Source organism: Anser anser, assembly GCF_964211835.1.
Source record: "Anser anser genome assembly, chromosome: 23".
NCBI lineage: Eukaryota > Metazoa > Chordata > Aves > Anseriformes > Anatidae > Anser > Anser anser.
The window spans coordinates 2,372,133-2,396,662 of NC_139744.1; the positions used below are offsets into that span (position 1 = coordinate 2,372,133).

General features: G+C 43.1%; 1 protein-coding gene across 6 annotated transcripts in view; it reads left to right on the plus strand.

Moving 5' to 3' along the window:
* The first annotated feature begins 318 nt into the window (after positions 1 to 318).
* Positions 319 to 24,530, plus strand: part of ATP6V0A1 (ATPase H+ transporting V0 subunit a1) — a 30,352-nt gene continuing 6,140 nt past the window's right edge. Inside the window, exons 1-22 of one of the 6 annotated variants that reach the window (XM_083809256.1) lie at positions 319 to 453; positions 555 to 687; positions 896 to 974; positions 1,302 to 1,399; positions 1,901 to 2,029; positions 6,777 to 6,880; positions 7,697 to 7,823; positions 9,151 to 9,233; positions 9,905 to 9,998; positions 11,333 to 11,545; positions 12,188 to 12,338; positions 12,547 to 12,686; positions 13,058 to 13,215; positions 13,674 to 13,764; positions 14,577 to 14,695; positions 15,003 to 15,219; positions 15,837 to 15,944; positions 16,672 to 16,746; positions 19,198 to 19,305; positions 19,958 to 19,975; positions 21,826 to 21,943; positions 22,395 to 22,566. In XM_083809256.1, coding sequence (XP_083665382.1) covers positions 571 to 687; positions 896 to 974; positions 1,302 to 1,399; positions 1,901 to 2,029; positions 6,777 to 6,880; positions 7,697 to 7,823; positions 9,151 to 9,233; positions 9,905 to 9,998; positions 11,333 to 11,545; positions 12,188 to 12,338; positions 12,547 to 12,686; positions 13,058 to 13,215; positions 13,674 to 13,764; positions 14,577 to 14,695; positions 15,003 to 15,219; positions 15,837 to 15,944; positions 16,672 to 16,746; positions 19,198 to 19,305; positions 19,958 to 19,975; positions 21,826 to 21,943; positions 22,395 to 22,566 — 2,519 coding nt within the window. In that variant the 5' untranslated portion in view covers positions 319 to 453; positions 555 to 570. The other 5 variants (XM_083809251.1, XM_083809254.1, XM_083809253.1 and 2 more) reach the window with 5 other exon arrangements.

Genomic DNA, 24,530 nt, shown 5'->3' on the forward strand with positions numbered 1-24,530 from the left:
GGCCTCAGGGAGGGATCTATGGAGGGGGTTTCTGAATGGGGGGCCCTAAGGGAGGGGGGGCAGCTCTGAGGGAGGGTTGGGAGGTCTGAGGAGGGGAATCTTTGAGGGGGGGGCTTTGAGGGATGGGGGATCCGGAGGAGGCTCGGGGGGGGGGGGGGCTGAGGGGAGAGAGCTCTGAGGGGGGGGGGGGGGGTTCAGCCCCCAGGCCCAGGCCCAGGCCCGCCGCAGCCCAGCCGCACCCTCACACCTCGCCCACGCGCCCCGTGACGTCACCGCTCACACCACGCCCCCCCCGGCGTCACGAGCAGGCCGGGCCCTCCTTTTCCCCCGGCCCCTCGTCGTCACTTCCGGTGCGGCGGCGCCGTGCGTCGTTGCTAGGAGACGTGCGCGGTGACGTCAGGGGCGGGCGCCGCGGTCGATCAGCTGGTGGCGGAGCTGCGGCGGCGGCGGCAGGTACCGGGGCCTACCGAGGCCGGCACCGGCGCTGTGAGGGGCTGGCTGCGGCCTGGCAGCCCCCCCGCCCCCGCCTCCCTTCTCCCCGTTTGTCCCCTCAGGGACCCCGGCGGCGCCATGGGGGAGCTGTTCCGCAGCGAGGAGATGACCCTGGCGCAGCTCTTCCTGCAGTCCGAGGCCGCGTACTGCTGCGTCAGCGAGCTGGGCGAGCTGGGGAAGGTCCAGTTCCGCGACGTGAGTAGCTGCTGCCGCCGGCAAGCCGCAGAAAGGGCGGCCCCGGCACCCCCCCGGCACCCCCGGCCCGGTGCCCCCCTTAATAAGGCCCCGAGGGACCCCCCCCCCCCAGTGCCTGTTGGCTTCCCCTTTCCCCTCGGCGCTGCTCCCCTCGGGGGGGACCTTGGCGCTTGGGTGTCGCTGAGGAAATGTGTCTCTGTCTTGGCAGCTGAACCCGGACGTGAATGTGTTCCAGCGTAAATTCGTTAATGAAGTCAGGAGGTGCGAAGAAATGGACCGCAAGCTGAGTACGTTTGTCACTGGGTTTTCATGTGCCCGTAACTCTGGGGCTTTTTACAGGAGGAAGTTAACACGGGTTAAACCTGCAGCACCCTGCTAAAAGGCAAAGTGCAGAGCAGAGAAGTGAAGGCTGCCTTCCTTCTGCTTATCAGCCAGCCAGGCTGCTTCCAAGGATTCATTTCCTTGTTGAAAGATGACTCTAACCAAATTAGACCGTGTTGGAAGAGCAGGTGAAAGGGCGCATGGCTACTAACCAGCCTAGGTGGGGGTTAGCGTGGTGATAATTTGACATTGAAGGATCTTTTCAGTTAACATTAACACTGCTATTTCTCCAGGGTTTGTTGAGAAGGAGATTAAAAAGGCAAATATTCCTATCATGGACACTGGTGAAAACCCAGAGGTGCCTTTTCCGCGTGACATGATTGACTTGGAGGTAATAATGCGTCTTAAGACTCAAGTAGTGTTTGACTTTAGATGAAAATAGGTGACGTTAGCTCCCCTGATAGATATAGAGTGACTTTCATGGTAGAGATGTCCTCAGTGGTCACTTGAAACGCTAGCTGTGCTGGTTCACATCAGTTTGGCTTTGATTCACAAGCACTGTTTTGCTTGTACGTTTATCCAAATACGATTAGAAGCAAAAGCTTGTAATTTGGCTCACTTGAACAGGTGAAATGTCTCCAAAACTGTTGGGCTTGCATGATTTATGGTGGGTCTGTGTTGAAGTTGTTGAGGGTTTCTAATGATTTGAAGAACAATATATAAGTCCTGTCTAAAATAAAGAGTGGCTGAGTATGAAGTGTGTCAAGTTTCCTGAAGAGAATGTTTGGAGATAGTGTCTTTATTTGTATGCAAAGTGCATGTAAATTATTTTAATAGGCTTAACAGCACATATTTATAGAATTGCTTTGTCATTTCTTTCTCCATCTTGCAGGCAAACTTTGAGAAAATTGAAAATGAGCTTAAAGAAATCAACACAAACCAGGAAGCTCTGAAGAGAAACTTCTTGGAGCTGACAGAGTTAAAATTTATACTGCGTAAAACTCAGCAATTTTTTGATGAGGTCAGAATACCGGGAGTGGGGTTAGCACTTGGGTAGCAGGTTTTTCTCCCACAAATTACCATTGTTACTCTCAAATATATTTTTAGTTGCTGTTTCAGACAGCAGGGTCACTTTTCTGCTTTATTTATGAAAGCTTCTCAAATTATTTTCTGTTTTTCATGCAGTACACATAGCTGCCCATGATTTGCCTCTTGTGATGTCTTTTTTTAATCTTAAAGCAACGGTTTCACTAAAAACCATTGAAAATAAATAAGGTATTAGTAGTTCTTAAAGAACATCAACAGACCAAAAATTTTGTGCTACAGTGAGCTCTTTCTTCACTGGAAAAGAGTTTCTTTGGTATGTATGCAGATAAGCAGTTATGCTTCACTTACGCAGAGGAATTACAATGAAATTTAACTTTTCAAACCCTGGAATTGTAAGGAGATTACTCATTAGGGACGTAATACAAAGTCCATTTAAGGTAATGGATTTATTTATTAATTTTATTGAGTCTTTGATCAAACCCCCAAAATTTTCAGAGGTAAGTACTAGAGCAAAAACAACACTTAAAGTAGCCAGCATTTTGTTAAATAAGACCTAGGCTGGAAACTGGCATCGCTTTCTTTCTCTGATGTCATTCACCATACAGTGGCATAAAGCCCGAATGAGAGAAGAGTTAATGCTTCATCTGAAAGGTTAAATGTTTCAGAGTCTAGAGAGTTTTCTCAAAGAGCTCTTGTATGTTTTTTGGAATGGTGAGGATGTGTTTTTTGCTGAGCACATGTCCAGTTTCCTCTAATCAAGGATTTCCTCAAAGAGTTCTTAATGGATATGGCTTCTAGTATTTACAAAAGCTGTGGTCAAGTGGAGCTGGGCTCCTGCGAGCTTCGGTTTATCTAACGGTTCTTTTTTTTGGCACGGGATGCTGCCTGTTCAGGCATTAAGGCTGTTCCCGTGCCAACATAAGCCTTAGCTGCTGCTTACGTAGGTACTGCTGATACAATCGGTTGATTGGTCGTGGGGTTGGTTTCAGTACAAAAAGGCTCATCTTCGAGTGTTGAATGTCCACTTAGAGGTTGCTGAGAGTCTCTTTGGACTAGCAGCATTACCGTGAGAATCTATGACCAAGCTTCATTAAGAAGCTAATCAGCTTGCCTGTTCTAACTGAATATTGACTAAAATAAAGTACAGCTAGTGCTGTGCACTTTTTTCATGAATTGTTTTTATCTGGTGAGAGCAACCTTCTGCTTTTCTTCAAGTACAGTATGAACATGCGAAATTGAAAGATTAAAAATTAATTTTCTCCTGAAACGATCCGTGTCAGGTCACCCCCAGAAGGAGTCCTTGTGTCAGGCTTCAGTGAACTGGCCAGAGAAGGTTTAGATGTGTTTCTGCTCCCGTTTGATAAATGTTCTCTGCGGTAATAAATACGACACGTTGCTATGTGTAAAAGCAAACTGAACAGTTCGTGTGTGAAGTTCGGTACAAGATAAGTGTCAAAACCAAGTTTCACTTCACACTGCAAGCAGTTAACAGCGCTGTGCGAGAGATCCTGACCAGCCCAGGGCTTCTGAGCCTCGTGCAGTCTTATCCTGAAGTACCGACCGCTTCATTTTGTCATGCTGTCATTTGCACAGTACCTTCAACACTTGAAGACCTTAAAAACTTGTAATTAAGATTGTGCTGTTCATAGTAATAAGTTGCACAAGAAATGGCTTCCTCCTCGCTCTTTTACACTTGGCACTTGCTCTGCTGCCTGGAGTTCCTGCCCTGGGGGAAGGGGATGGTGAAATTCTTTAGTTCTTTTTGTGACCGATCTAGTCACAGTAGCCATTTCTTGTCTCAACGCACCATGTTGATGATTATGCTCCTTTTCTCAGTCTTCTTGTCTTTGCTTGTGAAGAGCAGTAAGAGCCGGAGAGATTTCTCTGGAAGTTTTGCCATAAGCATCCTAGAGTGTGAGCGTAAAAGAAGACTGGAAAAGTAATGGTTAATGGCATGCAGTCCCCTGTCTTTCTTCCCTCTAACTCTTCCCACCATCTGCTTTTTTTCTGTTCGTTTCGCATCTGTCATTTCTGTCTGGGCTCTGGGTTAATAGCTTAGATGGCGAAATGAATCCTTTTTAGTTCCTGTGCAAACTGGTGTTTGTTCTGATCGTGGACTGGAAGGGGCTTGAATTGTATGGCGTTGCGGGGAGCAGCCCGGGGCCAGCACAGAGCAGAACCTTAAATCAAGAGCAGGGGAAATGAAACTTTTTCCAGGCCTTGAGATTAAAGGTGCTGATTTGGGTGAACAATGAGCAGTTTTAAAAAAATATTTGATAATGAAAGGGGCATGTTCTAATTTCTGACGTGTGAATGCTTGAGGTTTTTCTAATCCTGAATGACCTGATGTTGAAAAAAAAATCAACAAACAACTTCACAATAATTTTACGATGTTTCATTCACTATTGGGGAAAATCATTATTCAAAGTACATTTCCTAGAGTCTTGTCTCTCTGCATTGTAAATGGCTAGCACTTTCATTCCCTTAGTCTTTTTTTTTTATTTCTATTAAATCTTCTAACACTGCACATATCCTTCCAGAGCAGAGCTGATGTTCCTGTGCTATTTCCTTTTTAAAAAGGGCGTGATCATCAAATTAAAGTGATTGGGAGATGAATTTGAAGAACATGCTGTTTTGTTTTTTTTACACAAATAATTATCGTGTATGTAATTCTTTGCTAGTAAAACTAATCTAACTAGGTTTTCTCTAAGGTGTTTTGTTTTTTAATTTTGACTCCTCTAAGCAGGACTTTTTGTTTTATATGGTGTCCCAAACAAAGGACACAGCCCCAAGAGGGTCAGAGGTACCACTGAACACTTGTAAGAGCTACTCTCGCAAGTGAGGTGGATCCAAAGTTTTCTTGTGCTAACCTTTTTATGCTAAAATGTGGTGATTAGAAGCCACGCTTCAACTACTCTTAACATTTGCTTCGCAAAAATTATCAGAGAGAATCTTGCTTACTGATAAATGCAATACAAGCCTCTTAAAACTTCAGTGGTCTTGTTGTTTTTCAACATCCTGAGTCTTGATACTAAATAATCACTGGTGTGTTGGCGTGTATGTTGTGTTTTGGGGTACCAAACTTGTTTTGCTGTGTTCTCTGTGAAGCAAAATTTTCATTCTGTTTGTTTGATATTGCAACAAGTTGGCGTAAGGTCAAAAGGACCAGAACTTGTTGTCTTTCCAAAATAAATTAAGGGCTCCCTTACTTTTGTAACGTCTGTTAGCTAAAGCAAATGTGTGGGCAAGCAATTGAGCTGGATTCGATGTCAGCCTTGCAAACGCTTTTATTTGGCGTGCAAGTAAAATGTAGCAGAGTTTTCACTAAAAATATTATGCAACCATTGCAAGAATAAAGAAATTATGGCTGAGTTGTTAAACTTGCCATATACATTTGCAAGGCTGCGTTGCTTGCGTGCATGCATTTTACGTGTTGTGCGGTCAAACTCTACCTTCCAATGTACTGTAGCAAGTTCCCCAGCAGCACGGTGGGGAAGGCTGAAGGCCTCTGTGTACCACAGAGGGTAGAATTTGGCCCTTTGCTTGTGCTAAAGAGCTCTATCAATTTCTTCCATTTCATTATATAAGCTGCAGAGGTAGAAATACCTGTGACGCTGGGTTGTGAATGAAGTATGAAGATGATGCCCAAGAGGATGTCATTTGAGCATCCTTCCTGACTCAAATTGCTCATGTTTACAAGCTGTATTCCCAAGAATTTCAGTCTCCAAATCAGTTGCAATGAAGGACTGTATAAGCTGCTTCATATTTTAATGCCTAGCTAGTCAAAAAGTAACGTTGTCAGACAGCCTTAAGCAATACGTTGTGTGTGACTGGCAAGAATAGACATAGTGAATAGGAGAATAAATGCAGAATAAATGGATTTAAGCAGCAAGTGTGTGCTTAAGCTGGAAGTACTGTGTTTTTCCTGGAGGGAGATTTTTTTTTTTTATAGTCAGTAAAGAGAATTCATACCCAGTCCTTCTGGATTTTGTTGCTTATTCTGACTGTATCCATGCTGATGTAGCATGGAATTAATCAAACTATTGTCACCTCATTCCAAAAGGAATAAAGTCCTGTCTTGTCTTTGAAGTATGGCAGAAGCCTGATGTATAGGATATGCAGGTCTTGTGTAACTGGGTTGGAGGGTTACAAATTTGTGAAGTTATAGGGTCAGTTAAGCTGTCTGTCGAAGGCTTACCTGCACAGCGCTCTTCTGCCTGTGTACCAGACTATTTCACGTGTGTAACTTCACAGGCACCTCTTAGAAATGCCTTCTGCATCTTTATTAATATGCAGAAAATGCACAAATAGGGCGAGAGTGAATCAGCCTCTGCTTTCACTTTTTTTCTCTGTTTAAAATCAAGGGGAAGATAAGAGTAAGGTGTGTTGCTGTTTTGTGCTGTTAAAAATGGTTCTTGGGAACATCACTTGTATTTAAAACTGGATAAATTTCTTGGAATTCTGCCTTTCTTCAGACTTATATATCCCCCAGCCCATCTGTTCTGTTGCAGCAAACTTTGGGCTGTGGGAGCTTAGAGCCATTCCACTTTTCCTCTTGTTTTTTTCCTCCTTGTGTGATTCTTGCTGTCTTTTCTATCATCTGGTTCCTCTTTCCACTGTTTTTTGTTCTTTTTTTTGTCTCCCCCAACTATCTCCTGGTTCCTCGTTCCCTGCATGCCACTAACTAGTTTCATTAGATATTAATTGATTTGTGAATTCAGGCTGAATTGCATCATCAGCAGATGGCGGATCCAGACCTGTTGGAGGAATCCTCTTCGCTCCTGGAGCCAAGCGAGATGGGAAGAGGTGCCCCGCTACGGCTCGGGTAACGGCAGTTTGTGCTTTCGTCTGTCTTGCGTTAGGGTTGCTGGCTTATGTTTATCTTGCGGAGTCCGTGGTGATTTGAGCACAGTTGTTGCAGAACTTCCCAGACTGGCACTTGAAGCAGCTCAAGGGTGATCTAAAACTAGCTGTGGGTCTCCATTCGTGTCCCATGTGCATTAACTTTCCAGTTCATATTTGTGCTTTGCACGTTTCTCTCTACACAAAAAAAAAAATGTACTAGTTTATTTATAAATCTGTTCTGCTTGCTTTTTCAGACACTGAGCTCTCCCAACTTTGTTGAAACCAGTAACTGTGAGCACCTAATGCTCTGAAAAATCTGTATAGTTCTGTATCTTCTTTACTAACTGCTTCCAGGCCGTATCCATACGCGTGTAATTCTTTGTCTGGACATAGACATTTGAGTCAGTGAGGTCTCCTGAAGCACCTGCCTAGAACATAGTCAGTGGTAGCCTTGCCTGGTAAATGCTTGGTGTGTAACGTACTGTGAGCCTGTTGAAATGAACAGTAGCAGGTATAGAAACTGTATGTCTAAATACATTTTTCTTCTCCTTTTTTTTTTTTTGGTAGACATTTTTCTGTTAAAAGTCTTAGCTTTTGGTATAGTGCCGCTGTTTTTGTTGTAGTTTTACCTCTGTGTGTGGAGAGGATTTTTCATTTTGCATCAGGAACTAATTTCAAAGCAAGGTTTTTGTCGTTTTCAATCTGATGCTAAACTCCAGTCGGTGTCAGTGTTTTGGGTGCTGGGCTGTGTATTCTTGTAGGTGCAGGGCTCACACTCATACTGTCCCCTACACAGGTTTGTGGCTGGTGTGATCAACCGCGAGCGAATCCCCATGTTTGAGCGCATGCTGTGGCGAGTGTGCCGAGGGAACGTGTTCCTGCGTCAAGCAGAGATTGAAAACCCCCTGGAGGATCCTGTAACGGTAAAGGAAACCATCATTTACAATCGGATTTGTAAAAGGATCCGCTTTATAGATCTAAGCCTGTATCCCTCCATGAGCTCCATGCAGGCAAACATTTGTGTTGCATCCCTTCACAGTACCTGCGTGCAGCGCCTGAGGCTCTAATGGCAAATGTTTTTCTGCTCTTTAAAAAAAAAAGAAAGTGAGATGGGTAATGAATGCTGTTGAGAGGGGAAAAACACCTCTGAATTTGGACTGCAGCAGGGCATAGCTGCTTCTCTGGCAAAAATGTACAAACACAACTCCTTCGTGCAGTTCTGAGTAAGTGGTAAACCTTGAAAGAGAGGCTCCTCTGGACATTAGCATGACACCAGTAGCTCGTTTAATTTGAGCTTGGACCTTTCATTTTTCTTAATTTGTTACCCAAAAATGTAAACATCCACTTCAGAACTGTTGGCTTTATTACGAATATAAATAGTAAATGTTGTGATTGGGCCTGGTTTTACATACGGAGTCCTCTTTGCTCAGATCAGTGGACAACGCCTGAATTTTTGGAGCTGTTGATTTTAACATGTGAAAAGAAGGGCTGTATGTAAGCTGCGCTGGAACAAAAAAAAAAAATAGGCATGATGAAAGTCAGTGACTGCTTCTGTTTCTCAGAAGGCTGACTTGTTCTCTTGTCCCACCAGCCCCGGTAGTTGACCTGTTGAATTATCTGTCAGCAAGGAGACACTTTGTTCTTATTGTGCAACACTTCCTTAAACTGGGGTTACACCTAATGTAATTATTCTTGAAACATTATGGTAAGGTTTCCTAAGTAAGGTAGAACAATAACTTATCAACAAATGCAGGAAAGGGGAGCTAGCTACCAACATGAAAACAGCTGTGCAAAGAATGTGCTCTTGGCCTCCCTGGAGAATCAAAGTTGCAAAATTCCCTCTTACTTTAATTCACTCTTTAGCTTTTTGCTTGATTCTGTAGGCGGGCTGCCTTCAGTTAGTGATGATATATATATATATACATATATAATTTCATTGCATCTCTGTTCTTGTGATATTTTTTTCCTCAAATTTTCATGTTTATTGTTTGCCATAGAATAGATAGTAGGATGATCTAGAATTTTGCTTCGGTAAACACAAGTACAGCTTTGATGTTCTATACTGTGTCTAAGGAAAGTGCTTTTCTTGTGACTTCGTGTGTTAAGGTGCGTTCTTGACTTGCTATGCAAATACAATCCCTATATGAACAGATTTCAGTGAAGGGAAAGTAGAGCTCTGTTGTAATCTGCTGTAATGCTGATTTCTGCAGACAGCTGGGCTATTACAACACACCCTTTCTTCTTTTCTAGGGGGATTATGTGCACAAGTCTGTGTTCATCATCTTTTTCCAAGGTGACCAGTTAAAGAACAGAGTCAAGAAGATATGTGAAGGGTATGCAAGTTACTTGAACGTCTTACAGCTAGGCATCTCGCTGCGTACAGTACCCGTAAAGGAACACACTCGAGCGTTTGAAATACACTGAAGTGGCTTAATGTCCGTAGTTTTCAGCTACTTGTTTCTTGATGACTGTAGTCTGACAGCAAATAAATCCTACCCTAACTAGGTGAATCATGTTTTACAGTCAAACTGGCTACTCCCTAAGCCTATAATGCTCGACGCAGATGACTGCTTTGTTTGAGGAATGCCTTAAACAACAAAGTAAATGTTGAATTCAGGCCTGTCGGGATGTCAGCAGGCAGTATTGTCACAGGGGAGACCAACAATGACTACTTCTAGCAGCAGCTGCATTAGTGTGATAACAGCACCCTGAACTGGGATGGCTAATCAACTGCACAACAGCGCCTTTGAAATGCTGTCAGTACAGGGAACAGAGGATTTTCTTTCGCTTCATTTTTTTCTAAACGTTTAGCTTCTGTTTTGGCCTTAAGCAAACTTCTGCACCCATGTGATTTAGCAACTGAAACTGCTTGGCAGGTTTGCTGAACAGAAACTACTTTAAAGGTGCTGCTTGCTTTATGCCTGTGTTTGGTCTCAGCCATCTATTTCCCTGACTGGTTTATTCCTTCCATCTTTGTTACTAAGGAGGCTTGCATGTATTTCAGATTCCGTGCCTCCCTCTACCCGTGTCCAGAAACACCGCAGGAGCGGAAGGAAATGGCTTCTGGTGTCAATACCAGAATTGATGATCTTCAGATGGTAAAACAAATCGGGTCAACGGGTTTTGTTTGTTTAATTGATAGTTGAATTCATCTGTGGATCCTAGTAAAAGAGGAGAAATTTCGGACGTATTAAGTGACCATATTTTCAGCTCAAGGTAGCTTGAGACCAGCAGCTCAGCAGTGCAAGAAAGGTGTTTGGAGGCTTTCTGTTCTGCTGTTTTGTTTTTCAGGGCTTAGGGTAGTGAGGTGGTTGGATCTTTCCAGAGGGCCGAGCAGTTAATTATACACATGTAAATACAGTGTTAATATAGAACTGTATGCTAGGGAGCAGAGAAGAATATTCATGTGTAAGAAGATACCCTGCTTCCAGTTCTGAAAGCATGCTTGTATAATTGTCTGTTTCATCTGCAAGAATTTAATTAAAATAAATTTAAACTTAGTATTTTTATCTCAGCTTGGAAGAAGTTTTAACTTAGCTATTTTTTCTGCCTGTCTTCGTATTTTCACATTGTGTTGTCCTGTAGAGTTTCTGCTTTAAAACTAAGCTCTTGTGCAGCAGCCTGGATGTTGGTAAAAAGCAATCACCACAGAAAACTGCTGGGTGCCAGCTCTGAAATATTTGATGCTTGCTTCAAGGGAGAAAGGCAGTATGTCGTAATGCAAAAAAATGTAAGGGATCCAAGACGAAAATAAGGAAAAAGGTCAGGAGCTAGAAGAAGGAATGATTTAATTTGACCACCTTATTTTATACAGAACCCCTCTCAAGCTGGAGTTGTGTGGTGCAGCTGTTTAGTAATTCTAAAGAATGCAGAAGCAATTTGACTGTTAGAATTCAAAGCTGCATGTGATAGCTGTGCCCTGTGTCCTCACTTTCCCTTGAGTATCAGACTTTCCAGGCTGGGAGTCTGACTTGGCCTGAGTTAGACTTGTTCCAGTTGGAAAACACCCGTAGTAGAAAACACTTTCTCCTTTTCATTTTTTTTAAAAAAGTCTGTAATGTTTTTGTTTTCTTAAGGCAGTGTACACCTCACTTGTAGAACTCTCCTCTGCTCTTTTAACCTGGGTGGAGGAAAAAACTTCTCTGTGATCACAGAACAGTTCATTGTTTGAAATAACCACTGACCTTGGAGTTGGAGGAGGAAGGTGTTCAAAGGCTATACCTGGAAGGAAGCCCTAAAATCTTTTAGCGGAACATATTAATATGGAGACTAAAGCATATATGGCAGGCATGTGGCAGTCTTGTGCACGGGATGGGTGTCAAGGCTCAGGCACCCGTCCTCTGGTGGGTAAGCCCCACTTCACTGCAATTCTGTGTGCTGCAGGTTTTGGCCACTGATTTTGCCTCATTTTTGTCCCACTTTTCTGTGAAAGGTGCTGAACCAAACAGAGGATCATCGCCAAAGGGTTCTGCAGGCAGCTGCTAAAAATATCCGTGTCTGGTTCATCAAAGTACGCAAGATGAAGGCCATCTACCATACCCTGAACCTGTGCAATATCGATGTGACACAGAAGTGCTTGATTGCTGAAGTCTGGTGTCCTGTTGCTGACCTCGATTCTATCCAGTTTGCTCTCAGGAGGGGCACTGTGAGTATCTGCTGCGCTGCTCCTGTCTGCTTCTGTTCAAGCTGTCAGCAAACGCAACGTGGATTAATTGATTTTTCTGGAAACCATCCCTTTGGGCTGTTTGAGTCAGTCCTCACAGAGAACAGCTTATTTAACATGCAGGAGTCATGGCTTGTAGCTATAATGCTGTGTACCTCATAAATCCGTTGTGTAAGCCTTGAAGTTCAGGAAAATGCTGTGATCAGGTGTTTTTCTGTGTTGGAGTCGTTTGGTTAACCTAGCTGTGCTTTGTAGTCCTGCTGTTTTTATATGTAGTGCAACTTCCTGAAGGGAGGTATCCAGGAAATTAACAAGCTTGCCTTCTGCTTGGGTAGATAATGAAGAGTCAGGTGTCTTTTCATTTGCTGTTTTAGTAAGAAAAAAAAAAAAAAAAAGCTTCTCCATACTAAAAGCTCTTCTCCTCCTGAAACATGAAGTGGAGAGCAGAGGAGATTTGGCAGCCTTCTTCAGCTGCTCAAGTATACTTCTTCGTTACACAAGCAGGCTACAAAAATGCAAGCCTGCAGTTTAACAAATACTAACAAGAAAGTAATGCTTTACTCTGTCCTCCCTTACTCTGAGGATGTTTTCTAGGCCTGATTTTTTATTTTTTTTTAAAAACAGGAGCACAGTGGATCCACTGTCCCATCCATTTTAAATAGGATGCAAACTAATCAGACCCCACCAACATACAACAAAACTAACAAGTTTACTTGTGGCTTTCAAAACATTGTTGATGCTTATGGCATTGGAACTTATCGGGAAATAAATCCAGGTAAATCCATACTTATAAATGTGACTTCTTTTAGTCATAGTGTTTCTCAATGTTGACTGTCATGTGTGAAAACTTCTATTAGTGAACTTAACACCTTTCAGGAGCAGGGAACAACCCTGGGAATTGTACTGCATGTAAATTGTACTGTAGCAAGGCTGGGCTTACTCCGATACAGCGCACTAGGAGTGTCATTTCTTTTTTCCTGCAGCACCGTACACAATCATTACCTTCCCATTTCTGTTTGCTGTGATGTTCGGAGATTTTGGCCATGGAATCCTGATGACTCTGATTGCTGTCTGGATGGTGTTTAGGGAAAGTCGTATTCTGTCACAGAAAAGTGACAATGAGGTAAAGAGACGTGGCATGCTCGGCTTTGCATCTAAAGCAGAGAGTTGCAACTTGATTTACTTGCGTCTTCCCCCTCTTCAATTGAAAATGCCTGTTACTCCTTGCACTTGAAATTTGTGAAGTACTCAGACTGACAAGTCTGTAGACCACAGACTGAGTAGCGTCATTCCATAGTCAGATCCTCTGATTTTCCCTTCAGATGGTTCTAAGAAATTATTCCTATTATTTCTATGCCACAAGGGAATAAAGACTGTGTTTTTAGTCCATATGGCCGGTGTTGCTTGTTCTGCAGCTGACTGATTTTACTGTTTTGTCTGTATGAGAGACTTCCCTTGTTCTCATGGACTTTCTTTTCTCTTTTTTAATATCAGATGTTCAACACTGTTTTTAGCGGACGATACATCATTCTACTGATGGGACTATTCTCCACTTACACGGGCCTCATCTATAACGACTGCTTCTCCAAGTCTCTCAATATGTTTGGTTCATCGTGGAGCGTCCGGCCGATGTTCTCAAAAGGCAATTGGTCGTGAGTAAATAGTTGGTAATTACATAACTAATGAGTGATAGCGATAAGTAGGTGACTTATCTTTACCCGTCATCCTCCCAAGTCAGTAAAACCAAAACTTCTGAACTCAGGCTTGAGCAGAATTAGAAGAGGGGTGTCAATGTGATACCCATCAAGTTTCAAACCAGCTTCTTTTCAGAAAATTCATACAGAAGCACTTTAACAGCGTTTTTCTCATAGATTCATGAGATTCAGGCAAGATTCCTGTCCCCTGAATCTTTTTTCGTTGTGGCACTGAATAACAGGTCAGGAGACAAGTTTGTTACTCACTTGGCAAATCTCTAGGGCCGCGTGGGAACCTTAAAGTTCTCTCAATTTGAGATATTTCTTGCTCTCACAAGGGAAGAATGCTATTACTTTTAAAAGGAGGTCAGCATTGCTTGTGCTAATGTTTATATAATCTACTTATACCCAAACAGAGATGCTCTGCTGGAGACTACTCCTCTGCTTCAGCTGAACCCTGCTATTCCAGGGGTGTTTGGTGGACCATATCCCTTTGGCATTGACCCAGTAAGAGCTCTTCCTTCCTATGCTGTCCTTTAACAACATCTTGCGTAAACAGAAAAGCGTTTGTCCGGTTCATTGTGAAAGATTTCCCCATCCCAGCCATTCCATTAGCAGTCTTTATCAGTGTTGGAAACAGTCCTGAATGATGGAAATGTTCCTAAGAGACGCTAAATGGAGGATAGAAAGACTTGGGGCCACAAAAGGCTTCTTTCTCATCCTTTCTGACCTGCTGCTTTTTAATTGAATCTGGCATGAGACGTAGAAATCATTTTATGATTTTTTTTCCGCCTTGGAGAAGGTTAGTTATCTGTCTTTCCAATCAGTCTTGGAAATGTAAGTTTGTGAGTAATCCTGACATTTTGTAGCTGCCTATATCAGTAACGCTGCTCCTTGCGCTTAGAATATTTGACCAAAATTTCGTGTGTGTTCCACATCAAAAAGGAAGCGCAGAAAATGAGAACTTCTATGTGTAATTGCTCATTGAAATGGATAAACTTTTTTTTTGCCAAGATAACAGCCTCTGTGCTCTTTTCCTGCAACTTTTGCCTACCATGAAAACAAGCAAGGCTTGATTCCTGCTCTGATGGTGGGATCAGCTGCTTTAAGTGCTCTTATCAGAAAGATTGTCTGCTTGTTTCCTGAATAGGTATCTGCATGACAAACATCTTTGTTAAAAGCCAAACAAATAGAACCCTGCCCTTAGAGCCTGATACTTTCTGGATGGTTAATACTGTTTAGCTTAAAGAGAACACTTTCATTCTTCTCTGTTTTCCTTTTACTCGGTGCTTGGCTGACTTGGTGGTGTTTTTTCACAGATCTGGAATATCGCCACCAATAAGCTGGCCTTCCTCAATTCATTTAAGATGAAAATGTCTGTGATTCTTGGCATTATCCACATGCTCTTTGGTGTCACGTTGAGTCTTCTCAACCACATGTAAGTGCTTTGTTCTGCTTTCCTGATGGGGGAGGGAGGAAAACTTCTCTGGGTATAATGTGTGTATCTGTTTAAGACGCAGGAGTCTATCAGACTTTAACTGAAAGGCATAATACAACTATTTCTGTGTACATATTACCATGCATGTTAAGTAGTTAACTGTGTTAAGTCCTAACTATTATAGAAATGTGTAGTCTCTGCAGTTTTGTTCCAGAGGTGCTTTTCCCCTACTCTTAAAAGTTTTTCCCCTACACATGCCTAATGCTAACTAAATATAATTTCAAACTCTCTCCTTTTTTTCCTGTAGATATTTTAAGAAGCCACTGAACATATACCTTGGATTTATTCCAGAAATTATTTTCATGTCCTCACTGTTTGGATACCTTGTTATTCTCATTTTCTACAAATGGACAGCCTACGATGCTCACACATCAAAGGATGCACCAAGCCTTTTAATACATTTTATCAACATGTTTCTGTTCTCCTATGGTGATACCAGTAACAAGATGCTTTACAAAGGGCAGGTGCGTGCTCTTGCTAGAATAGTAAGATCAGAGATGATTCATGATATTTGTCTTTCTAATGTAACCTTATAATAATTGTAAAATCAGGCATTAAACAGTTTTTTCTTCTGAGACAGAAGAAACGTGGCATCATTTCCAAAGCCTGATGCTATGTAATGTTGAAGAAGGAAGGAGTAATTCCTTTGCAGAGAATTTGTGTCATACTGAACATGTCAGCTGTGCCCCCAGCGTATTTGGATCCAGATTAACAGTGAAAAGTCATTAGGGATATTGCCCTGCATCCGCAATGCAGTGCCTTGAAGCTTAGCTAAGCTGCTAATGCGACTTCCCCACAGCACTCTCAGATATCTGCCAAGTTGTCATTCCCTGCAGAATCCTTTGTGTTTTTCCCTAATCTAAACCAGTATCAGCATAAGTAGCATGTGTACAGTCAGGCAAGTTGCAGTCAGTTATCAAGTACAGCTCATGTTGCTGTTCCTGGGGGTGGGGAGAGTGTGTGTGAAGCATCCACATACTCTGGGAATTGTCGTTCAGTGTTGCATAAGACCCTCTTGAAAGGGTTTGGTTTTTTGAGCGTGGACTGCCACTAAATCATCTGAGACTTGTTTCTGTTACAGCAAGGGCTCCAGTGTTTCCTCGTGGTGGTGGCGTTACTGTGCGTGCCGTGGATGCTGGTAGCTAAACCTCTGGTCCTTCGCCATCAGTATTTAAGGAGAAAGCACTTGGTGGGTGACTACCTTGTATATTTTCAGTATGAGAACTTATTACGGTTGAAAAGCTTTGTTCTGCACCTGGATACATGAGTTCACGCTGCACTGTGACCTGTAAAGCCTCTTTGCATATTCCTAGTCAGAGAGGCAGGTGGGTTTTACTGGAGACGAAGTATTGCCTGCCTGCTTAGCAGATCTGGATCCAGCATCAAATCGGCTTTTAAAAACCCTACCTGTGGGTAATGATAAAAACAATATAACCGCTTTGAGCATTGTCAGCTGGTTTGGGAACAGCTTTATTGGTTGCTGGATGCATTTCTGTGCTTTTGCTAGGATGACAGTTTAAAAGCAAAGTAAGCTTCATGGCTGACAAACTTAATGGCCATATTTCTTAAAGCAGTTTGGATGGTTAAAAGTAACAATGATTGCAGAAGTCTGTTTTTTCCATTTTTATTTGAGAGGTTATCTCCTGGGGTACTCTGTAGGTTTCCAACTGTGCTGTAAAGTATCTTTATATAAAATGCAGGGACCTGGCACATGTGCACTGGGGATACTTGAAAATTTTCCCTGCATGTATGGCAGACAGCTTTTAGGATGTTAAGTGAGTCAAAGATCAGTTCAGTTAAAGACACTCCCTCTCCCTTCTCTGACCATCTTTCATCCTCCCATGTCCCCTCCATTCGTCTCCCTTTCTCTTTTTGTTTTCTTCCTCCTCCCTTTCTTTTCTTCCATTCACTATCAGGAAGGGCAGCCCGTGGAGGCCCAAGTCAGCACAGTCCCGAACGAGCAGGCACTAGAGGCAGCAGCGGCTGCAACAGTGAGTGGATTTAAAAAAATCACGTGATGGATTTATATCTAATTATCAAGAGAGCATGGAATGTATCTGAATTTCCTAAGCGAATGCCAACTGCACCTTTAGGGTGAAAGACTCTTTGTCTTGGAAAGAGCAAAGTTCAGCGAAATTGATACATTCTGGAAGAACTACCAGGCTGGTGGACAATAGTTCCATATGCACAGAATGCAGAGACACTTCTTTGCAGGAGTGTTGCTGAAATCAAAACCTGCAGAGCAGCACCAGAATACCTTGCTACCACATCCCCCCAGGTTAAGTTCCCCTTTTTTCCTTTTCTTGCATATTTGTTTAAGCTAGATTAGGATTCTTCTCAGTGAAGCGTTTTTGTTTGCATTGTGTGTTCCCAAACATCATGTTTATGTGATGGCCTCCCAGCAAGTTCATACCAGTAATGACTGGATTTTTAACATCTGTGCCCTTGTAGACACTTGGACTTAAAAACTGCTATAAAATGGTTATGCACAAATAAGCAGTTGTTTCTGCTTCCTTGTTTGTGTCCAAACCTATAGCCAGCCCTTTAATGTGAAAGCTTTCTGGTGGAACGAAGATTGCAGCAGCTCCTAGAACTTTATCTCTTTCTCTGTACTGCACGTTTCAAATTGGTTTTGGTTATGAATGCTACCTAACTAGGAAGCTTAAATCTCACAAACAGTGAAACAAATTCTGTGCCTTACGTGCTAAAGGTGCTTTGAGGATAACTTCTTAGCTGTTGGCCTATGTTTCTATCATAAAATTGTAAGTAGCCTCACAAAAACATCAGAAATAACAATGGATTTTTTTGTGCATAATCCATCCAGCATATTGAGTGCCTCTCGGTAAAAGAATCTGCAAGTGAAAATCTGTGTGAGGTGTGGCTGGAGTATGAAGTAAACGGTTGGAGCTTTTGGAGCTGTGTTTAGTTTGGACTCTTTACAGAGAACAGATGCAAGTTGGGTGTGAGGGAAAAGCTGCAAAAGTACAAATTCTTGCAGGCTAGGAGGATAGAAACGGGGTGCTGATACTGTTCAACAGTAACTTACAGTGTTTCAAAGATGCTGAAAACTCAAAGCATTGTCTTACCTGTAAACATATTCTATTTTTTTCATCTTATTTCTATTTTCAGAGCGTAAACAGCTACCTAACTTGTTTTTAGAAACAACTTGACAAAGTCTTTAATTCATGTCTGCTAGTTTAGGCAAATTCATAATTCGGCATAAAGTAAAAGTAGGCTTCTAAGAACAAAGTGGTTGAAAGAACATTGAGAGGCTGTTCTGCTCGTATGCCAGAGCGATGAGCTGTGAAAGCCACAGAATCTTAAGCCTCCTCGGTTTGTGTTGTCATCCCTAAAGTTATAAAGTATTTAACGTTGCTAGTTAGCCTGTTTACATTCCGTGTTACAAATGACCCTGGTACAGTCCTAAAGCTGAACGCAGGGCTTTTATTTCCATTTGTGGCATTTCAGTCCGCCTCTTTAGGTGGGTCAGGCTCAGAGGTCTTCGTTTATAGTATCTCAGATCAGACACGAGCGTTTTCTGTCTTTGGAACATCTGGGAGGAAATAGAAATCCTGCTGTACCGTGCACGCAGCTGCTCGCTGAACAGAAATCCAGAAATAGTGATCTGCAAGTTAGGCCTTCGTTGTCTAGTACGTATTTACAGTGCATAAAAGCTCTTCTTGAGGTCACTATCAGATGTTGAACGGTTCTCTGCATCCTTTCTTGGTGGTGGTGAGACAGTATGGAGGAGGAAGCCTGCTGTAACTGTGCAATGAGTGCAGTCATCAAGCGATCCTATCAGAGGAAAGTTTCAACTTGCTTTGTGGATTATTCTTTCCTACTCAGAGTGCAGTAGATTTATGAGCGTCAGACGCTGAGTGTCAGAACCAATGTCTATAAAAGGAACTGCTTGCACAACACCGAATTTCCAAGTAAGGGAACGTCTGATTTCCCACGTGTGTCAGTATGCCTGGCGCTGGTGGGGAGCGAGTGTGTGTGTGCGCCCAGATTTGTGTCAGTCGGTTCTGCTCTGAGTTGCCACTGTGCGACTTGTTTCACTTACAGCAGTGGTGCTTCAGTCCTTCTGAGTGCTTGTTCAACAGCTGCTGGGCAAAACGCTGGTCTGTTGCACATCAGTTACAGCAAATGTTCTCGTGAGAGATGTGGCATTTATTTTACTCAGGATTGCAATTACCTTTAGAGAAATGTATCAAGTATTCATGCAGGAAGACTTTTTTTTGTCCCCCCTCCCCAGCCCTAGCAGGAATCAGCACCTTTCCCATCCAGGCTGGGAAACAGAATTGTACAGCTGCTTTAACCCGGGCCTTAATGTCTTGTCTTCTTCTGTGAGCTACTGCTGCTGCACTTGGAGTCGTAAGAAGCACCCCCTCTGTAATAAAGAACCAACAACACTCTGTTCTTTCTTTTTCTGCATGTATTAGGGGACGCACAACTTTGGTGGGATCCGGGTGGGCAATGGACCAACTGAGGAGGATGCTGAGATCATCCAACATGACCAGCTGTCTACCCATTCTGAGGAGGGGGAAGAGGTAAGCACCTGGCCAGCCTCTGTCCCAGGTCAATGCGCTTGGTAGCAGAACGTGCTAGGTTTTTTGGACTGCATTTACTGATTCCCAAGCTGTTTAAATAGCAACCTTTTCAGTGAAGTGTTTTCATAGCAGTCAAGTACCACAGACCATCTTTTGGTCATTCCCAGGAGTTCTGGGGAAAAAAAAAGGCAGCATAGTTTGCAGATACAGGGAAATGTGGCTTTGTTCTCATTACAAGGAGCCATCATCTTAGAGGCTGCACAGTGAGAGCTGCAGAGTGCTCCCAGATGGCACATTCAGCTCTTGCTCTGGCTGAAGTGCAGTGCAGTTGTGCTGCTTGCTTCTCCAGTGTTAGCCAAAGTCCAAGGGCTGTGTTTCTGCAATAGTGAGATCTCAGTTTATGTTCATTTTGACTGCTGGGGGTTACTTTAGCTGCTTTGCCTTACTTCTGATAGGGGAGAAAAAGGAGACAGTCTCTTAATTTGGGAGTTTTCTGATGCTTCTTAACAGTTCTCCAGCATTACCTTGCTTCCATAGTGCATGTAGTGGGTAACTGCTTTACTGTGTCGTGTTTTGGAGGGAATTACTGAATGTGCTCGTGATTAATGTTGTGATTGAGACACCTCACTAAATGTAAACTTGTGTTTTCAAGCCTACAGAGGATGAGGTGGTAAGACTACAGCCAGCTTTGCGTTCATGTGTATCTGGAATGTTTCCCATTGGCGTAAACCACACACCGAATTAAACATGTTATGTCATGGCATCTTATCTTCCAAATGATCTAACTGCTTACGTATTACAGGCCATTTTTAATTCTTCATACAATGTCATACCCATTAACAGACCTTTAATTACGTCATCTATTTAGCTTGTGTCTTATCCCCTGTCTGCAGATCTTCTCTTAGTTTACCTGAAAAGCTGCTAAGCCAGAGATCTGAAATGGAAAACTTTATGCTTCTAAAGTTTGTCTCATTTGCCTTACGTTGTGTCATTGGTAATTCTGCACTGCAACGACCACCATCTCGAAATGATTTTTCCCAAACTGACTTTATTTTTAAGGATGATACCAGTTGTTGCCAGTGAGTAAATAACAGCAAAAGCAGTCTGGTTCCATACAGCTCAACAACTTACCCAGCCAGGATCTTTCTGTAGAAGAGAGTCTCTGTTGTGAGAAACTGCTCATTCATAAACACTTGTAACAAGAATGAGTATTAAAAAATTGGATTTTAGGAACTCTCATGCTGAACTGATTGTAGGTTTCAGGCTATCAGGTAACCTTTTTTTTTTAAAAAAAAAAAAAAAACACGACATAAATGCCATGAAATTAGAGTAGCTTTGCAACAACGAGGTCATAAATTACGATAAAAGCGACCCTGTTATGTGGAAAGTGGTCCTATTACGTGTGGGTCCATGTGGAATTGGTGGGGTGGCGGGGGTCAGCACGCTGGTGTGGCCGTTAATTCTGTATATCAGTAATCCTGTGAAAAATGGCTAAAACTGCCAGTACCATACCAAAGCAATCCTGCTGATTCTTCTGCTCCCTAGCATAGTGGTGGCTCTCTCCATAGCGGTGACTCCAGCAGTTGCATGTGGCCGTAAATTGTCATTGTTTAAATATTTGTCACATTCCGTTTATTGCACGCTGACGTGCCATCTGTGCTGGGAGGTGGTACTGTTTGCGAGGGCAGTCTTTATTAAAGAACTTCGCAGTTCACGTTCTGTGGAGAAGAAATCAGGCTTTTGACAGCGATTTTAACTTCGTTGTTTGAAATATTTATTGCCCTGGATGTACCAAGGGAGAAATAAGAATATAAATAGCCTGCTCTGCATGCCTAGAACGCTAGTCACACGATGTCTTTAAAGTATCACATTGACTTAACTTAAATATGAGCAGTTTCTGAAGCATGGATTAAATCCAGAATGTAAGGAATGCTTTCCCGAGCTGCGCAGTAAGAAACTGTCCTTCATGGCAGATTTTGAGTTCTTTGTTTATTATTATTAAAAAAAAGACTTCGCCAATGAATTGTGCACACATGACGTTTTCTAGACTGTTTTGTGCATTCTTTTTGCTTTCAAAGAGGGAAAGTTCCCATCTTGTAAAATGCTTTTGATGATCCTGTAGCAAAGGTACATGCACAGTATCGACTTGGAATACTGTCTCCTTTTTTGTAGAAGTCCACGCAGTTTACCAGTGAATTCATATGAATACCATCTTGTTGCTGAACAGGCTTTTCCTGGCAAAGTCCATGGCTGAATTTACAGTATCTTGCTTTCGTATGATATAGCAGGAAAGCAATAATATTCAAGCAGTGAACTATTATTCTGCAAAACCTACAAAGACAAGAGAATTAATTTATAAAACTGACATGCTAAACCAGGAGAAGACAGTATCAGTGTCTAACTTTCAAACACGATGTCCTTGGTGATAGCACCAGGTAGTGTGCCCGTTTTCCCCAGCCAGCCACTCTTTCCTGCTTGCAAGTCTTGCAGCTTTGGTCATTTTCTGTGTTCGCTTTGCAGTTCGACTTTGCCGACACGGTGGTGTACCAGGCAATCCACACCATTGAGTATTGCTTGGGGTGCATCTCAAACACCGCGTCCTACTTGAGGCTCTGGGCTCTCAGCTTAGCCCACGCACGTGAGTACTCTTTCTGGAGCAGGAGTTTGGATCGGTGTCACGGTCAGCCTGGACCAAAGGCAGGAATGCAAGCAGCTTCCCCGGAGCTCTCTCCGGCAGTGTCAAACGCTGCTGATTTAGGACAGAGCTGTGTGCGTTAGCTGCTAGTGACCAAGTCTAAACACCAAATATCTGCTCGCATAGCACTCTGCTAGAAGCTGTCAGGGATGGATGGAAGTTAAAACCCTAAATAAAGCAAAGGTCTGCTGTGCAGGTAGCCTGCCCTGCACTGCTTACAAGAGATGGGGGCAACATCCTGGTTTACTTGCCTGCAAAAACTGTCGTTCCTCTGAATTTTCCCACCTTGTCAAGATGCGAATTTGCTTGACTCCAATTTTTGCAATGTAAATAACCTGTAACCTTCTTGTTGAATGCTCTGAAATGAGTCCTCTCCTCTCCTTTCTCCTGGCAGAGCTCTCGGAGGTGCTCTGGACCATGGTGATCCACGTTGGCCTCAGTGTGAGGAGTCTGGGTGGAAGCCTCGTCCTTTTCTTCATATTTGCTGCTTTTGCTGCCTTGACGGTAGCAATTCTCCTGGTCATGGAGGGCCTGTCTGCTTTCCTCCATGCTCTTCGCTTGCACTGGTGAGTTACAGGAATGTTCAGAAACTGTAGAGCTCTTTGTGGTAAGGAAATTGATGTCACCTGGACTACCTGGAGAAATGCCCTCTTCCAGAAGACTGAATTGGCTGTTACACAGTAAAACTAAGGCTATAAAATGAGGGTAGTGGATAAGACTGAGTTGAGATCAGTAATGTTCAGAAGTGGGAAAGTACCAGGGATCTTATCTAAACATCTAAATGCCCTATAGCAGATATGCTCTGGCAGCAGAAAGCCTTTAATAGGACCAGAGATTTTCGCTCTCGTTTCTAGGAATACACTTCTTTCCTGATTGCATGCATAAATGTAGAAATTACGGGGAATAGCTGTTCTACAATTAAAAATAAATCAGAGTAAAGCTTTGTGAACAGTGGGATTGGAAGGTTGTGCTCGATGGATGAGAGTGCTTTTGGCTTTCAGTAGGATTTTTTGTTCTGTCCTTTGCTCTGTTGCTTGGTCCCAATGTTTGTTTTCCCTGATGTGTGATAGCTGCTGATTGCAGTTCCCTTCACATCTGGTCTGCTCTATGAGGAAAACTTTGTGCCATTGGACTGTTTGAATAGGAAGTGTGAAGTGACAGGCAGTAAAATAACAAATCAGTGTATCTGGGCTGCAGTTATCTGAAAAGGGATGCTACCCTGTAAATATCACTACTTTAGCAGATAATAGATTTTTTTAACACGGTAATCTATTCTAAATAGATTTTTCTTTAGTGCATTTTGCTGCCTTACAGGAAAGCAAAATCTGGGACTGCAAGCTCAAAGATCAGTTCAAACTGAGCTCTATAAGTTGTCTCTAAAATCTCTCAGCCGTGAACTATTGTGTGCACGTGATATTGTGGCTGTAGCTCGGCGTGCTGCATGTGACTTTGCTCATCTTCGCAAGACCTGACATTGAACAGAGGGCAGCTTTGTCTGTCTGCCTTCTGGGGTGCCGTGGAGTATGAGGAATATTTCTTACTGCTCTTGCTTATTGACTGATGCTTCCTTAGTCTCTTTCCCCTGATTCTTAAGCTCCTATGTACGCAGCCAGCCGGAAAACAAGAAGGAATTACTCACTTAGAGTGCTCATCACTTTCTCTGCACCCAAGTACGGAAAAAAGTGTTCAAGAGCTTTCTCTAATCCGTGTTTAAGAGCACCTATTGTTCCACTTCAGATTCTCCGTTTGGCGTGCCGGTGGAATCAAAAGAGCAGCATGGGAATGCGTTGTGCTCTCTGCTAGGGTTCTCTTCAGGCTAAAGCGCAGAAGAGTGAGTCTGCGCCTCTTCTCTGGGGAGTTCTGGTTGCTGCCACCTCTTATGGTCATTCCTCTCCTGGTAGGTTGAAAGTGAAGTCACATGAAGTTCACAAGGAGAATTCTGTTTTGCTTAAGTGGGAGAAAAAGGCTGTTCTGAGCACTTTTTAAAAATAGTCTCATAAGTGGAAAAGGAAGCCAGTGCCTTTTGGAAACAAACAAGCAGAAGTCTCTTTGCACTCTTCCCCATCTCCTGGGGAGTGAAAACTTCGTCCTCTCGTGTTCTCCGTTGACAAGCATGCTTCAGTGCACACTGAAGCATCGCGGTGTGCCTGGTCTCTGTAGCTCGAGTGAGTCGGGATTCGCCCAGGAGTTCAGAGGTGTCTCCATCTTGTGCTGAGGGAGCCTCTCGTGGGGGGGCTGCTCCTGCAAATGGCTGCTGGATGGTGCTTCTGTTTTTCCTGGCATCCAGCCTAGAAATCGTCATACCAGTCACTTGAGATCTTCTTGTTGACTGGCTGGTGTTTCCTCATCCTCACACTGCTGTCACTGTACTGCACGGTTGCATCAGTGTGAGGAGAGAGCTCTGCACACCCTGCTCGATACTCGTGCTAACAGCACAGAGCAAACAGCGCTCTAACTCTCTGTGCGGCGTTCCTGACCTTTGGTGGCTTGTGAATTCGTGGATTTTCAAAATCTTGCTTGTCTGGACCGC